The 16,765-nt window shown below is 42.2% G+C and overlaps 1 protein-coding gene across 1 annotated transcript in view; it reads right to left on the bottom strand.

Moving 5' to 3' along the window:
• Nucleotides 1-16,765, bottom strand: part of Arhgef26 (Rho guanine nucleotide exchange factor 26) — a 109,531-nt gene that overhangs the window by 71,384 nt on the left and 21,382 nt on the right. The window contains exons 4-5 of the mRNA XM_075950584.1: nucleotides 9,694-9,750; nucleotides 6,661-6,821 (exon numbers count right to left, since the gene is read on the bottom strand). Coding sequence (XP_075806699.1) covers nucleotides 6,661-6,821; nucleotides 9,694-9,750 — 218 coding nt within the window. The remainder of the gene's footprint in view (nucleotides 1-6,660; nucleotides 6,822-9,693; nucleotides 9,751-16,765) is intronic.

Raw genomic sequence — 16,765 nt, 5'->3', positions numbered from 1 at the left:
TACGATGACAGTAGCCTCCGTTTGCTTTGGCTCTGACGTTGGTCAATGTCAAAATAAAGCAGACATTTAAAAGGGATTGATGACATGCTGTGGCTGTAACCACTGCCACAGGTCCACAGCCCTGCTGCTGTGATGAAACACTGACAGGGCCAGCTTGGGAAAGGAACTTTCCCAAGGGTTTATTGGCTTACACATCCGCATCACAATCCATCCCAGAGGGAAATCTCAGGGCAGGGATCTCTGGACAGGAGCTGAAGCAGAGGCCATGAAGGAAAGCTGTTTCTTGGCTGATTCAGACTGCTTTCTTATACAACCCTGACCCAGGGTGGCCCTGGACCACAGGGAGACGGGCCGTCCCATATAGATTATGACTCCAAGAAAATGTCCCACAGATATACTCCTAGGCCAATCTGATGGAGGCAGTTCCTCAGCTGAGGTTCTCTCTTCTAGATGATTCTAGTTTAGCCTCCTCTTGTTCTTGACTAAGGTTGGCAGAGACAATTAAATAGAAAAAATTTTTTTTCGAAAGCGGGAAAAGCAAAATCCAGACATGTTTCATAAACCTCCATGGGTAAGGATGCTTGCCTCCAAGACTGACGACCTGAGCTCCATCCCTTGAGCCCAGGGAATGGAAGGAGAGAAGAGACTCCCACATATTGTCTTCTGTCTCCATTCATAGGCTGTGGTATGCACGCCTACACATGTACAAACACATGCTCTCACCCTACTAAATAAATGCCTGGGAGTATTTAAAATACCTGAAAAGAAATTGTTATATGATGGCTTACATGGTGTCGTCCTAAAGACTTTGCATGTAGTTTTTTTTTTTTTATCATCAAAACATTTCAGAGAAGGTTAAGAGTACTTTACTTTTTTTATTTTTTTAGAAAGAGGGGGAAAATACCCTAAGATTTAGAATCAGTAATCCCTTGCCTAATATTTTCCTAAAATGAATGTATCTTTGAAGTTTGAGGGTTACGTGTAGAAACCATAATTTTCAATGTGTTGTTTCTTGCAAATGCTGGTAATAGTAATAACATATTAGAGCATAAACACTATCGATGAAGTTTGTAGAATGGTCCAAAAAAACAAGGGCCGAGGGTCCACAGGTACCCGGATAGGGGTGCCCTGGAAGAAGAGAACATTTGCTAGCAAGAAACTCCAGAACAGCCATCACTTCAGGGCAAAAGCTGAACCAGGGCTCTCGTTCTAAGGAGTTCTGGATTCCCTGGCCCAGTTATGTTTCATATGCTTTTCTTTTAGAAGTTGGCTGTATGAATCAGATAAAATGTTCCAAGTGTCCATTGTTGCAAGATCCTAAGTCCACAGCTGGGCCTGCATCATCCACCCCAGGGTTCACTTATTTTTCCTTGTCTCTGAGGTCCAGAAGAGCATCATCTAGATATCACACAGATATGCCGAATCAAAGAAGGGTCCAAAGTCTGACTGCTTTTTAGTCTTTCACAGGGTTGAGTCATTAATACCTTCACCTCAACGTCACCCATTTCTGTCCTTTTCAGAGCAAACCATATTAAATGTAAGCAGAGTATGATTCTGGCTATTTTTTTTTGGCTTTCTTTACTGTCAATTTCAATTTAAACTTTTTGAGTCGCCTGAAAGTTACTGAGCATCCAGCTTGGGTTTTCTAGGCCCCAAAATACCAGCACCCATCCCAGTGAGTTTGCTATCTGATGGCCCACATCGTCTTCACCGGGACTTCAGAATGAGTTTGTGTTTCCAGCTCCCCACATCTCCCCAGCAGCATCCTCAGCTCGTCCACCTGTTTCTGCCTTCTTAGCTTGAAGAACTACATCCATGGAAACATCAGTAGCCCTTATTATTGCTTGAGATGACTGCCCATTTTTTCTCTTGTCACCTCCCACACGTTTATGTGAGAGATTTGCAGAGAATTTCAGATAAATTCCTGGGACATCTGTCTCCAGGTGGAAAAAAGGCCCATAAAGGTGACAGAGAATGGCTTCTATGTTTGTCTGTGAAGTGTTCGCTGAAGAAATTGGCTTAAGAAAATAAAAGAAAAAAAACCCACACACTTTTATCTTTTTAATATAGGCAAGAAGAGCAATGGGTTTCTTTTCCAAAGATTCTATGGCAAATTACATTATATGTTGAGTAAAGAAAGAACATTTGCTAGCAAGAAACTCCGGAACAGCCATCACTTCAGGGCAAAAGCTGAACCAGGGCTCTCGATCTAAGGAGTTCTGGATTCTCTGGCCCAGTTATGTTTCATATGCTTTTCTTTTAGAAGTTGGCTGTATGAATCAGACAAAAGGGGAAACACTAATACTAATGCCATTAAAGACTTCGGGAGGCTTACTGCCATTTGGTTAATGCACTAAAACTTAGAATTTTAATACCAAATAGAAAACATATTTTAGAATACACATAGGCTGTGCCAGTATTTGAACAAAATGCCATTTTGGGTACTATTAAGCAATTTCATAAGACATATGTAGTTACAATAATATTTAATGCTCCTTGATATCTTAATTTTAATTAACTTGATTTAAATGGATAAGCAAATCAGGTAAGGGTTGTTTAGTGTGTTTACTGTTGTCATGGCTTATTCCCTAAACAAAGCAGGAACTGGAAGAGTTGGGATTTTCTGCTCATCATATGCCAGGAACAAAAATCACCTCCCAGAATACAAAAGCACATTGAAGGACAGTCTGACTGTACTTTGTAGAAGAAGGAATAGTTTCTGCTTCAAATGGCTTTCCAACAAAATCATTTATTTCCATTTTTTTTTAGTAGAAAAAAAAGAAGTAGCTTTTTCCACTTGGAAAACTCTGGTGCTACCTATTTACATGTTGAGTAAAGAAAGAACACTTGATAGCAAGGAACTCCAGAATAATAGCACTCAGCATGGCTAGTATGACATGATATTGAAAATGAAAGCACAGAATTGGAGGTAAAAATATATTACATAGAACAAAGAACCATCTAATTTTCATTTTGCAAAAAACTTCCTAACACAATTGGCCCTTGTTTAGCCCATAGTTTCTGGCCACAACTGAGTGACTAATACTTTGCAGCAAATGAGTGATTTCCTTTAATGACAGTATTCAAGCTTCAATAGGGAAATAGTTCAAGTTCATAAATAATTAGAATTGGATATTCTACTGCAAATTGACATAAAGCAATAACACTGACTATTAATACAGCAATATTATATGCACATTATTAGTGAATGGACACCCAAGCAAGAATTAAAGGGAACCACTTAAACAAGCAAAGCACATGCCAGGTGTGGTACCTATTTATGAAACAAACTTATCTGTTTTTAAATGGGAGAATATATATAGCAAATGTTTCTGTTTTCATAATCAGGCTTTTAGAACGTCATTGATCCTTAAAAGAGAAAAAGACTACGAGCCAGGTTATCTCATGAACTTGAAACACAGTCAAGATGTTCACCCAGTTAAGTTGTAAGATTGGGAGTCAAAGGTTGTCCACAGGCTGGCCCAGAACCATCCCGGTACCACAACTTTCCAGACTTTTCTCTAGTCATTTTATGAAAACAGAATGGCATTCCTTTCTAGGAGAAAACATATACAGAGTCAGCAGGAGGCTAGCTTTCCCTCCATAGAGACTTCTAACCCTGAGTTAGACAGCTGCCAGGCCAAAGCACCAAGAGAGAGGCTATCTATCAGGTGACAAATTCTCTAAGACCAGAGGATCAAAGGTCAGAACCCACTATGTAATTCTTATACTACCTAGCCACTTATGCTAGCCACAGGCTTCTCAAATGTTTCTGGGTCAAAATGATGACACTCATCTTCTCTTTTCCCAGCTATAAATTTATTCAGGACTATTATCAATTGTACCCAAACCTCATCTACTAACGTCAAGTCACAGGATTACCCCCCAAAAATACATTTCCTTGGAGGTTTCATCATCACCACTTTAAAAACTGTTAAAACACTGATAAGTTATTTAAACCCATAGTGACAGGAGTGTGACTCAATTCTGCACTACCATTCAAGACTTTAAAGTTGTTTCCTTCCTTTCTTTCTTCCTTCCTTCCTCCCTCCATCCCTTCCCCTCTCTCTCTCTTTCTTTCTTTCTTCTTTTGTTTCTTTGGGACAGACTCTCACTATGTAGTTCTGGCTGTCTTGGAAATCACTCACTATGTAGACCAGGCTGGCCTCAAACCGAACTCACAAGAGATCTTCCTGCCTCTGCATCCTGACTACAGGGATTAAGGCTTGGCTCACCAGGCCCAGACAGGTTTTCTTCTTTCAATTAAGACACCTTCTCTGTATGTGCCACATTCCCACGTTTAATAGGTCCCATATGGGAGTCTTTATCTCCTTCACTAAGTGTCAACCACATACACAGAACCTCCATCCATAGTCAGCCAGGCAGAAAACTAGAAAGCCAATGAAACTTTCCTCATTCTACCAAGTCCTCGAGGATTCACAATCTACACATCTTCTGAGTTCTTCTTTCTTGTCTGTGTTTACCATGTTGCCATCACAGTTGACTATGTTACTAAAACCACCTCAAATCTCTCACCACTGGTTGTTTCTCTCTACAATAGATTAAACACTTTTCTTTCCAACACCAAAACTTAGTCCCCTATACAATCACTAAGTGTGAAATTCCTCAGCAAACAGAAGAAACCCAGCCTTGTGAGCCTTGCCGTCCATCTACTCTCTTCCTCTCCTTTGACCTCACCATGGCCCATGACCTCTAGTGTGACCCAAACATTCTTGTTTCCAGAGATGTGTTAGGCTTCCGGGTCCCTCCGCACACATGCTAGGGTTGTTCTACCAGCCACCGCTAACTCTTCAATACCAGCATCCACAAGGCAAACACTGGCTAAACTGTGGTGTAGCCTTTAGCATAGCAGAGGCTCTATAAGGGCGCTCTGTATAAAAGGCTCTCTAAGGGTGACTGAAATGAGTGATTTGTCACATAGAAGGGACACACTACTGACAGGTGCCTATTGATACACTTGAAATCAGCATGGTCTTTATTTTTGCGCCCATCCATGTGCAAATAATGCTGTCTCACATGGAAGGGCCCCCTGGTGTTTAAACAGCAAACAGAGGAGCCTGAGGTGCCACCAAGGGTACCAGATGTCAACCTGGATGTCAACAGTGTTCTGACCTCAATCTACACTAAATATGCTATCACCGACGGCTACCTCTTTCATTCCATAATAGAACAGTCACGCCGCCACGCCTGGCTTTACTGCAGCCGCAGCGCTCTGCTCCACTGGCACTGTCTGTTGTCCGTAAGAAACATTTATTTGAGACTCTTTCACGAGTGCCATGTTTAAGATCTTAGGAGTCACTCCTGATGTTCCTCAAGTGGATGCCTGGCAAGTCTTTTAAGCACATGCCATTTTGAAAAGGCTATCTATGAAATGGCATTCCAAATTTAATCAAATAAATGCTCGTCACTGGAATTATTGTAATATAAATGCAGAGTTATCAAGCAGAAGGGGCTCAGTTGAAATATAATAACAGGTCACACAACATGGGCAGCTCTCCAAATCAGAGTACCGCATTGCCAGGGAAACCAAGAAGAAGTACGATCAATAAGGGTACTTCTGGTTTTATTTTTGTAATAAAAACTGAGAAGTTCTACACTTAGTTCTTTTGTTCAATGTTTTATTTTAAAGTTATCTATTTTGTGTATATGAGTGTTTTGCCTGCATGTGTTGGAAGGCAGTAAATGGTATCAGATCCACTTTTAGGTATCTAAAAAGGAGAAACTTTTAATTACAGACTTGTAATGGTTTCTAAAGTTTAAATGAAAGGGTTACGGGGAAGAATGGTTTCCCACAGAGTGTTACCATTTAAATAAAATGAGAAAAAGTATATTTCCTTACATAAATCTTAATGTACTTTGAAGGATACATAAGGAAGAAATGTTTGCTCTATCTGCTTTTCAGGCAGCCAACAAGCAGTATATGAAGGGAATTTTTACCATATAACCCTTGTGACATCAGCATTTTAAAATAAATGAACCTATTACATACAGACCACTACACACATAAAAAAATAGGAGAGCATCATAAACCAAAATGTAGTAATATAAGAAAATATTTTTCATTATCAAACACATCAAATATCCATCAAATATCATATGTGTATACCTAGAAATATTTAAGTGAAAAAAGCAAAACTGGTAAAAATGTTAAATTTAAGTTTTGAATGTATGAAAATATATTACACAAATGTAACAACTTCTCATGACATAACTCAATGTGAAATAATTAAAAACAATAAAAACACTGTTACAGGCTACCCAACTATTTCATACAGAAGATGAAAGCCTGAAGACTCTCTCTCTTCTTACTAAAATAGACAAGTGACACAGCATAGCCCAGAAAGGGCTCCTTCTCCTGTAAATGGAAGAAACAAAGGAGCAGATGCAGGGAAGGAGAAGGGCTGGAGAGGCCTGGGCTAGCTCCCTACTGAGACAAGGAGCAGGCACAGATGCTCAAGACCTAAATCACCAGCTCAAAGCCCATCCTAAAACTGACTTCATGGGGTGAAGACAGGGGCCAGCTGAGTGGAGAGAGACTTCCTAACCCCAGCAGCTCCTCAATCAGAGGACACAAGGGTCCCTCAGGTCCCTCATAAGTGCTGTGGCAGACTGTCCCCAGGCAAACTGAAGAGCGCTTACTTTTTGCTGGCCTCGCAGACGTCTGTGATGTTGGAGAAGAGGTGGTGCCTCTCTGTTTTCGTCATCGTATCGCTCAGCTCTTTAGATTCCTTAAACATCCGAATCAAGATCTCCAGGCTGAGTAAGTAGGAGTGCTCAGAGGATATGACTTCAAAGATGGCCTGGCAATGCGAAAAAACAAACACCTTCTTAATGATTGTAACTGAAGAATTCCATACAGCTCTCACTGTTCTCTGTAGGAATGACATGGAAAACACATCATCCTTAGAGAAGGCATGTGTACCCAAACTGAAGACTGGTCACCGCCTCTCCATAGGAAAAGCTAAAGAGCCAGGATGACTTTCCATAGCATCCTGAGGTCATGCCTTTGCCACAGGGTACAATCTATGGAAGGAAGTAGGGCATGCCATAAAATCTCACTGTGACACTAATTAACCCTTGGGGTCACCTCCTCTAGCCCTGCTTTCAAAGCGCCCTGCTTGAGAGACACTAAGAATTTATGATCACCATCTCACAAGAAGTCCCCTGCTCCCTTCTTGTATTTGTTCCTTCTCTCTGTGTTCTAATACGACTAATTTGCAGTTCACAGCAGCGAAAACCGTGTGGCATGACCGCACCTGCCCTTGGAAGGTTCTTAGCAGCCACAGGAATCCTTTTATATAACTCATACAATTGAAAGTAATTCCATCTGCTCAACAAGCCACCCACTCTACTCTCATCCGTGTCTCAAGAAGGAACAAAGCACCCTCGGCAGAGACCCTTGGTGACAAACATGGAGGCTTCTGATAACTATGAATGATGTAATCCCAGGCCACAGCCACAGAGACACCAACACCCTGTGTAAAGAAATCATCTACCTCTTCAACAAAGTCAGACTTAGATTCTCTACGAACCGGAATGCTAGCAGAATTTCTCAGCGTGGGGTGGGGGCGGTGTAAACATTCTTACAGGCCCGGGTACCTTGACCTTTAGGCCTGATCTCCTTCAAGACCCTGCACAGAGGATGAAGGCTGGAAGGGAGGACAGACACAGGCAGGTGCATTCCCAGCTGCTCATGGCTGGGCTGGGTTACATCTTGTATATCATGTTAGCAGAGCTAACTTGTTCAGGGCTAACAGTGTTCACTGCCTCTTTTAATTATTTCTTAAATATTTATTTATTTTTTAAATGTAGGGTTTTGGAGGCCTTCACCTTAAAGATTCTGGTCTGGCCTCAGCGAAGCTCCAACCAGTTAACTGACATACCTATTTAAAAAATAAAGAGTAAAACCAGTAAAAGTTAGCCTGCAACTTGTACAAGTAAGTCCATGCAATCAACACAGCTGTCCCTAAGAAATAGAAAACAAACTCAAGAAAACTCTCCATTCCTGAGCAAAAAGAATAGGTAACAGGTGGCTGATGGATTTTGTGCCTTGAAATGACTTCCGATATTTTCACCAGCAAAGGCTTCTGCAATCACACCCAAAATGCAAAGACAGATAAAGACACATTGGACTATGCAGAAAAGTTTAAGATAGTAATGACTGAATACATCACTAAAGAGACATTCAGTACCAAAGAGCAACGAAGGGAATGCCCGAGGAAGAAAAAGGAGTTAGACCACGAGACTTAAGCTACCATGATATTTGTATGAGAAACCTCAATAAAGATTTTTAGAATTACAATAGAAATAGTCAAAATCCAACCTAAAAGATAGTTTTAATAGACTTAAGACTATGGAGAAATTCTTGAATTTGTCAATGAAGAGAAAGAAATATTATTTATTCCATGAAGTACGATTAATAAAAACTCAGACAGATATTAGGGTTCAACCTGAAGACCAGAAAAGCAAAGCAGCCAGCCACTGACCCTGACCTCGACCTCAGTCAGAAATGGTGATTTTGCCTCCAGGACTCTCAGAATGGGACTGAGCCTGAGAGCTGTCTCCTCCCATTTTATAATAATCTCTAGGGCTGGGATTAAAGGCGTGCACCGCCTGGTCTCAATGGCAAACTAGTGTGGCTACTGGGATTAAAGGTGTGTGTCACCACTACCTGGTCTGTAAGACTGACCAGTGGGGCTGTTTTACTCTCTGATCTTCAGACAAGCTTTATTTATTAAAATACAAATGAAATATCACCACAATTCCATAATAAGCAGATTAACAAAAGCTCTAGCCTCTGTTAACCTTTAGTAAAACTGAAGTAGGTGCCGGGCAGTAGTGGCACACACCTTTAATCCCAGCACTTGGGAGGCAGAGGCAGGCGGATCTCTGTGAGTTTGAGGCCAGCCTGATCTACATGAGCTATTTCCGGGCCAGGCTCCAAAGCTACAGAGAAACCCTGTCTCAAACAACAACAACAACAACAAAAACCTGAGGCAGGCATTCAGAGAATGGAGCACCACATGGAGGCTTAAACAATGGTCAGAAGGAATATGTAGCATCACAGACAAACCCCTAAATATGCTGAGTGCAGAAAGTGAGCAGGCTAACATTTAATGCATAAAACAATCCTGCCTTGAAAAAAGAAAAAACAAAACAAAGCAAAACAACAACAACAGCAAGGAACCAAATTTTTAAACTGTATTGGCTTAAATTTCAAGTTAAAAAGTCCTATTATCCGCCTTTTCATTATGGAGTCTTCATTTCTTGGTGCACTTGCTAACGTGCAGAACATTTGCGAAGGCAGTCCATAGGTCCTGGATCCTTTCCCCAGTTACCCCAAGCAGTGTGCCCCACACCATCAGCGTATACTGTGTAGCGACTAACAAAGTGCTAGATTCTGAGTTTGGCTTTTTCAACTCCAGGATCGACCTTCTGTATTTCAACATATTTCTTCCAAGGGCTTCATTGTTTAAATGCAAACAATGTTAAGACACTTATACTACTTTCTCTGTTCTGGGGGCTAAGGTGTGTAACACTTTATTCAAAGACAAAACCTGCTGTGTTCATAGAAAGAAAGCAAACCTGTTTCTAAACACGGACCAAGCACACAGAGGAGATGCAGGCAAAGGTGTGCGTGCTGCCCTGTATCACTCAGAGACGGGAACATACCTCTTGTCTCTTTCTTTCCTCCTGGCTCACTGCATGAGATAACCCATTTCTCTTCACCTAGAAGAAAAGGCAAAGGAGAGTTTATTGCACTGGCTTCAAATGAATAAAGAGAAATTATATCCAATGTGGGATTATAAAAGTTCAATGTAAACACACACACACACACACACACACACACACACACAAGCACGTGCTACAATGCCATCAGTTCAGGTTTTTGCTTTAGTCTCTAGTTGTGCCTCTTTCCAGAATATCCAGTTACCTCCAAGTCATAAAGAAATCAGAAATCAAAGGAAATGATTGACGGCTCTGAACGTTAATGGTCCAAGTTTTCACCCAGAACTCATTCCATCACTTAACCACTGTCTGCGTTCTTCAGAGAGCTCCAATCCAGGAAAAGCTCCTCCCACAACTGTGCCCATCACCAGAGGTCTCAGCAGTTTCAACCTGATGAGCAAAGATGTCAATGTGCCTGTTCTGTGAGAAGCAGCAGTGTCTCCAGTCCGCATGGGCACGAGCAGTGTACTAGATATAACACTGTGGTGTCATCGTTTCAGTGGCTGAAAGACTCATCTCAACCACCACCCTGTGTGACTGCTGTAGCTCCCCTCAAAATCCAGTTTCTAAACCCAAGAACAAAGGAGGCCCACAAACTCCAAGAAGCAGGGTTCTGGTTTTCTGCTAGCATTCCTGACACTTCTGTCGGCACAGGAAAGATATTCCTGATTTTCAGTCCCGGACTCACTTAACAGAAGGTCGTCATGAAGGGGAACAGGCACCCCTGAGCATGACAGACAGAGCTGCAAGAGAGGAGCCTGAGCTTCTTCGAGGGGAGAAATCTACAGCAAGGAAGCGGGACTGTCTTTAAACCTTGGGTTGTCTTACTTTCCCCAAACAGTAAGGGCTGATTCTCTAGGCTCATTATGAAACCGACACCTAACATTTTTCATCATAAGCTTAAAAACCTAAAAGAACATGTCTGATATTTGTTACATCTTCAAAATTTCAAATGCACCCAAAGAAACAAGAAGATTGTAGTCATTTGCTATCCTCTCTCTTCCATGTAAACAAATTTCCTCAGCAGCTGGACAGTTCACATTGTTCTCTTCTCGACACCACAGTCTCCTGTCAATTTCCCACGAAAATTTCATAATGTAATCTAAAAATCTAAGTGCCTGGGTCCCCTTATTAACCACCGTTAGAGTACTTTGAAATCAGAGATATTTTTCAAGTTTAATTTTCTAAAATTCCCTTTAGTCCCTAGCAATCCCTCTAGAGAGTCCCAGGTATAAAGAAATTCTCCTGAAAAGTGTAATCCCCACAGATGTCATGAACAACCTACGATCAAGGCCTCGCAATTACTAACAATTGAGAGGAAGTTGTTTGTTTGGTTTTTTTTTTTTTTGTTTTTGTTTTTCAAGACAGTGTCTCACTATGTAGCTCTGGCTGTCCTGGAACTTACTGTGGAGATCAGGCTGGCCTCAAACTCACGAAAATCCATCTGTCTCTGCCTCCTGAGTGCTGGGATTAAAGGAGTGTACCACTTATCCGACAATGACCGACAATTTTAATTCATTAAACAGAAAAAGTAAAATATTTCTTTGCGAAGATAACTCTCATTCAGAGGGAGATTCACGATGCCTTTAACAAAGAAGATTCCACTAAAACCAATATTTCAAACTTACTTCGTCATCGGGGGTCCTTGTTTCATGCCTCAGGACAAAAATGCCATGGAAAGATTTGAGATGGGTAAGAGAACCTCTGTATATAAAAAGGGCAAGAAAGTAACTCTGAAAGGGCAGTGGAGACGAGGTTCTGCCATACATACGTTTAGAAACATTTTCAGAAGCTGAGGGTCTAGAAGATGAAACTGTCAAAGCATTCCTGGCCATCATCACGTGCTCTTCATGAGGTCGCAAGGGAGGAACACATACCCTATCGTGAAGGCCAGGGGAGCATAATTCTCTCTACACAGCACTGCTGCGGAAACTGCAGACATTCTGTTGTGCTCAGTTTGCTTTTTATAACAATTTTTAGAGAGCAGGAGAATAGAGAGTGATCCTAAATCAATAGCAATAATCATTTAACACTCCTATTACATGCTAGGAACTGTGTTGAGCATTTAATGTATTTTCCCATTGGATTCTCTTAAAAAATTCTGGGAAATGAATGGTGTTCACAGATGGTGGCAGCTGAGGCTTAAGATCCAAAAGAACACGGCTACCAGGAGGAAGGCCAAGACTGGGTCTACGTCCGTCCAACTGCAACCTTTGATGATTTATAGTAAGCCTCTGCTCTCTATGAAAGGCGCCCCGTTTTCAGGGCGGGGCTATCATCACCAAGACTCCTTGGCATGCCAGCTCTGCAACACAGTTTCCATGTGTTTTTTGGACCATGCCCATGGTGGAACGCTCTTATCTTTACCCACCATCGTGACCTGAGGTCAACCTGCCAGCAAGAACTCATGGGTAAAAAAAGGCTTCCGTATGTGTTTTAATAAGGCAGGAGACCGGCCAGAAGAATGAAGCCCTTCAGAGCTCCATTTGGTGAGCCTGGGCAGGAACTTCACAGGATTTCCTGCCTGACAAAATCCTGGCGGACGGATGTGCAAGAAGGCACAGGGCCCACAATCCCTGCAGGTGAGGTCACCAGCAAGCCTTTCCCCACTGCTGGCTTCTCTCTCCAAGTGGACTTTAGATTTCAAATTCTGCTTTGGAGGAAAATTAAATACCCTGCTAAGAGACCCACAGAGACGACAGCTGGTATTTCTGGGAGATGAAGAGAAGAACAGCTAACACAGTCACCCTACTGAGGAGGAAAAGTAAGTATTTTCAAGAGGTTGAACGATCAGTGCAAAGAATTACCTACCACTCCTCTGTAATATTAATGCAATGAACGACAAAATATTCCTTTTACCAAGTCATGCATTAAAAACCCGCGGCGTCCCAGACAAATGGAGTGCCAAACAAAGGCTCCAGGAAGTGTTCTTGAATTATGATTAAGGAAACTGAATCGGAGCACATTTGGGGGGGCTGAAAGTTCATTCTGGTGAGTTATGACAAAGTCGCCCCTTGCGGCTCAGGGTCACAGGGCCCGTCTTCCTCGTAGCAGACACTCACACCATGGACAGGATGCCAGAAGAATCCTTTTGTCTACCTGCGGGTACTTCTACATTCAACTCTAAATTTAGCAGCAGCTAAGGTGTCCGGCAGTCATCTGGAAGCGCAAGGTTGTGAGCAGGGCAGATAAGCTGAGAAAAAGGAGGAGTGTGGAGAGAAGACCAAGGAGAGAGTGATCTGCAGAGCCACCCGGAAAGAGTGGCAGAAGCCAGAGAAAACTGAAGGCGCAGAGAGCACAGCAGCATAACGCAAGAAGGATGGCAGAAAGAGAAGGAGGCGTAGCGCAACGGAAAGGGAAAAGAAAAAAAAAAAGAATGTATACAGAATGCTTTGAGAGGGTCCTTTTAAAGTAGATATTCCAAATCAGAAACGGTGACCTTGTCAGTAAACTCAAGCCGAAATGACTAGAAGGACCAGAGCTTTTATCTTTTTCTTTTTTAATTTTAAAACAATAAACTGTGCAGTTTTAAATGATTCATACTTTCTGAAGTTTGCAAGCTTTTGCTCAGAGAATCTAATGGTCAAGTTTATTCCATGTCTGCATGTGTATTCCCTGTTTTGATGTATGGAAAAGGAAAACAACATAGTAGCTACCGAGACATATGAATCCCAATTTGCCTTCTAAAGTCAAAGGACCTAAACTGTTCAGCATTCTTTTTATTCCTATTTTTTAATCGCTTTTTTTTTTTGTCCAACATGAGTATCACAGTGCCCACTTTCTTGACTTTATTGATACTACTGCTGGAGAATGGGGTAGTTTCTTCTTTCTTGCTTCCATAAGCCAAACATTCACACTCCCTAGATGCTGAACAAGTTCCCAGTCCACTCCAGAGCCTCCTGGCAAGACTCACGCATGGCCTCCTCGTATACATCATATCCAAAGCCCCAGCTGGGTACGAATGGAAGCCCACAGATGGCCAAAGTAACTGCGTGTGAACGTTGTGGCTTAATTAGATTGACTTATCGTCAACAAGTAGAATTTTCAAAGTGTCTTCATAAAACCTTAAGAACTAAAGTCAGTATGTCTAATTTTTACAATCGTAAATTATGTATTTGCTGTTGTAATCGAAAAATTCTTCTCCTTTGGTCTTTGCGATCTATATATTTTGAATATCTGAATGCTAAGTTAACAATTTGCTTAACTTAATAAAGAGCACTTGCTTGGACATGGAATTCTCTAGTTCCCCCCTAAAACAGAGTTTACCAAATCTCTAAAAGGTAAACACCTCAAAGGAAACACCCAAATGTTAATTCCTGCCAATTTCCTCCCTGAAGTCTGAAGTTGGGTCTTCCTCTAAATTCACATTCTGAAACCCTATCCCCCAAGTCAATGATATCAGCTGGTAGAGTCTCCTAAAAGGTGATAAGATCATACAGGTGGGGCCCTCATAACTGGGACGAGCGCCTTTAAAAACAGGCCAGAGAGAGACACCCAGCAAAGGTGCCCCAAACAGGAACTGAGTCAGAAAGCAGCCCCTCATCAAATCTCAAATCTGCCTCGAACTGAACTTTTCAGCCTTCAGAGCCATAAGGAATACACTTCTGTTCGTGCTATCTTGTCGTAACAGCCTGGACTATTGCACTCTGCAAGTCCAAGAGCCTCAGACAAATGTCACAGGGAAGAAAGATAGGCTTCTCCATCCAGTACACTTCTGCAGTCGGTACAGAACACTAAGAATCTTCACATTGCAGAGAGCTTTCCGGAAATCCATAGGCTTTATTATCTCATGACCCAGGACAGAATCATCAGTCACGATCTCTAAGAAAGTCCCTTTACACTGAACCTGCCTGAGGTCCTCTCTGTGCAGAGCTGAGACCAAGAGCACCAGTACTTAGCCCAGTAGACCAACATTTCCTCTAGTGCAAAGACATGTTTTTGCTCCCCTATGATGTAAGGCTCTTTCTGGATAAGATGAATGTCAGTATTGCTTCTATTTCTCCACCACTCAGGGAGGACAAAATAAGGGGACGTATGTAAATGGACCAATGTCAGCAATTTGAAATAAACTGCATATTTAGAATTTAAAACCACACTGGTTTCACAAAGAAATTTATACTGGATTCCTATTTGAGCTAAGCCATTTAAACGTGGCAACATTTACTCAATTGCTGAAAATAAACTGCTTGCTCATCTCCAGCAGCCACCGTCCACCCATGAGCGCCCTTCTCAACAGCCCAAGTAGAAAGGGGCTAATATATATAGAAAGAGATACTATAGGACACAGTCATTCCTGGATCCTTTCAGTCCGCCACGACTGAAGTCACCCCTCAACTATAAATGAGCTAGAGATCTCTCAGAGCAAAGACAACATGGCAATGGCAACAGCTTGCGACAATGGCATAGCTGACAGAGTCCAGAAACAATGCCCTCTTCTTAGACTCCATAGGCATTGTCCATTTCCACTTTGTCTACAGAGCAGGATCCTGAGACATCAATGCCCTCTTCTTAGACTCCATAGGCATTCTCCATTTCCACTTCTTCTACAGAGAAGGATCCTGAGACATCAATGCCCTCTTCTTAGACTCCATAGGCATTCTCCATTTCCACTTCTTCTACAGAGAAGGATCCTGAGACATCAGTGCCTTCTTCTTAGACTCCATAGGCATTCTCCATTTCCACTTCTTCTACAGAGAAGGATCCTGAGACATCAATGCCCTCTTCTTAGACTCCATAGGCATTCTCCATTTCCACTTTGTCTACAGAGCAGGATCCTGAGACATCAATGCCCTCTTCTTAGACTCCATAGGCATTCTCCATTTCCACTTCTTCTACAGAGCAGGATCCTGGGACATCAATGCCCTCTTCTTAGACTCCATAGGCATTCTCCATTTCCACTTCTTCTACAGAGAAGGATCCTGGGACATCAGTGCCTTCTTCTTAGACTCCATAGGCATTCTCCATTTCCACTTCTTCTACAGAGCAGGATCCTGAGACATCAATGCCCTCTTCTTAGACTCCATAGGCATTCTCCATTTCCACTTCGTCTACAGAGCAGGATCCTGAGACATCAATGCCCTCTTCTTAGACTCCATAGGCATTCTCCATTTCCACTTCTTCTACAGAGAAGGATCCTGAGACATCAATGCCCTCTTCTTAGACTCCATAGGCATTCTCCATTTCCACTTCTTCTACAGAGAAGGATCCTGAGACATCAATGCCCTCTTCTTAGACTCCATAGGCATTCTCCATTTCCACTTCGTCTACAGAGCAGGATCCTGAGACATCAATGCCCTCTTCTTAGACTCCATAGGCATTCTCCATTTCCACTTCTTCTACAGAGAAGGATCCTGGGACATCAGTGCCTTCTTCTTAGACTCCATAGGCATTCTCCATTTCCACTTCTTCTACAGAGAAGGATCCTGGGACATCAGTGCCTTCTTCTTAGACTCCATAGGCATTCTCCATTTCCACTTCTTCTACAGAGCAGGATCCTGAGACATCAATGCCCTCTTCTTAGACTCCATAGGCATTCTCCATTTCCACTTTGTCTACAGAGAAGGATCCTGAGACATCAAACTAAAGAAGCTACAAGACACCATTGGACATCTCTCTTTCAAAGTATCAAAGTCCTACATATCTAAGAACAGACACATAAGGTCTAGATGGAGACAGTGTCACTCTCCTGGTGAACTGTGACTCAGCAGAGAGGATGCTATCTGGAGGGATAGAAACAAGCAAGGCAGGAACTGAAGGGAAGAAGAGAAAGAGCCAGTAAAGCCTTACATATTTTTAGTTTAAAATCTATCAAATAGCACGCCGATGACTTCTTGATTCTCTTGTTCAGAAGACCAATGCCCTCTCCTGTCTTCTGTTGTGAAGCTCAACTCTGTCACCCTCGCTAAAGTCCTTAGCCCTCAACAGTAAGCATGCCTTCTCAAGCAGGGAGGGTCAGAACTGTTACAACGATGGAAAGCCAGACAACACAGGCTGGGGATTGAGGTTTTGCAGTCAT

This window comes from Microtus pennsylvanicus, chromosome 16 (assembly GCF_037038515.1).
Source record: "Microtus pennsylvanicus isolate mMicPen1 chromosome 16, mMicPen1.hap1, whole genome shotgun sequence".
NCBI classification, from domain to species: Eukaryota; Metazoa; Chordata; class Mammalia; order Rodentia; family Cricetidae; genus Microtus; species Microtus pennsylvanicus.
The sequence above is the reverse complement of the archived record's forward strand: the minus strand, read 5'-3'. Positions and strand labels throughout refer to the sequence as shown.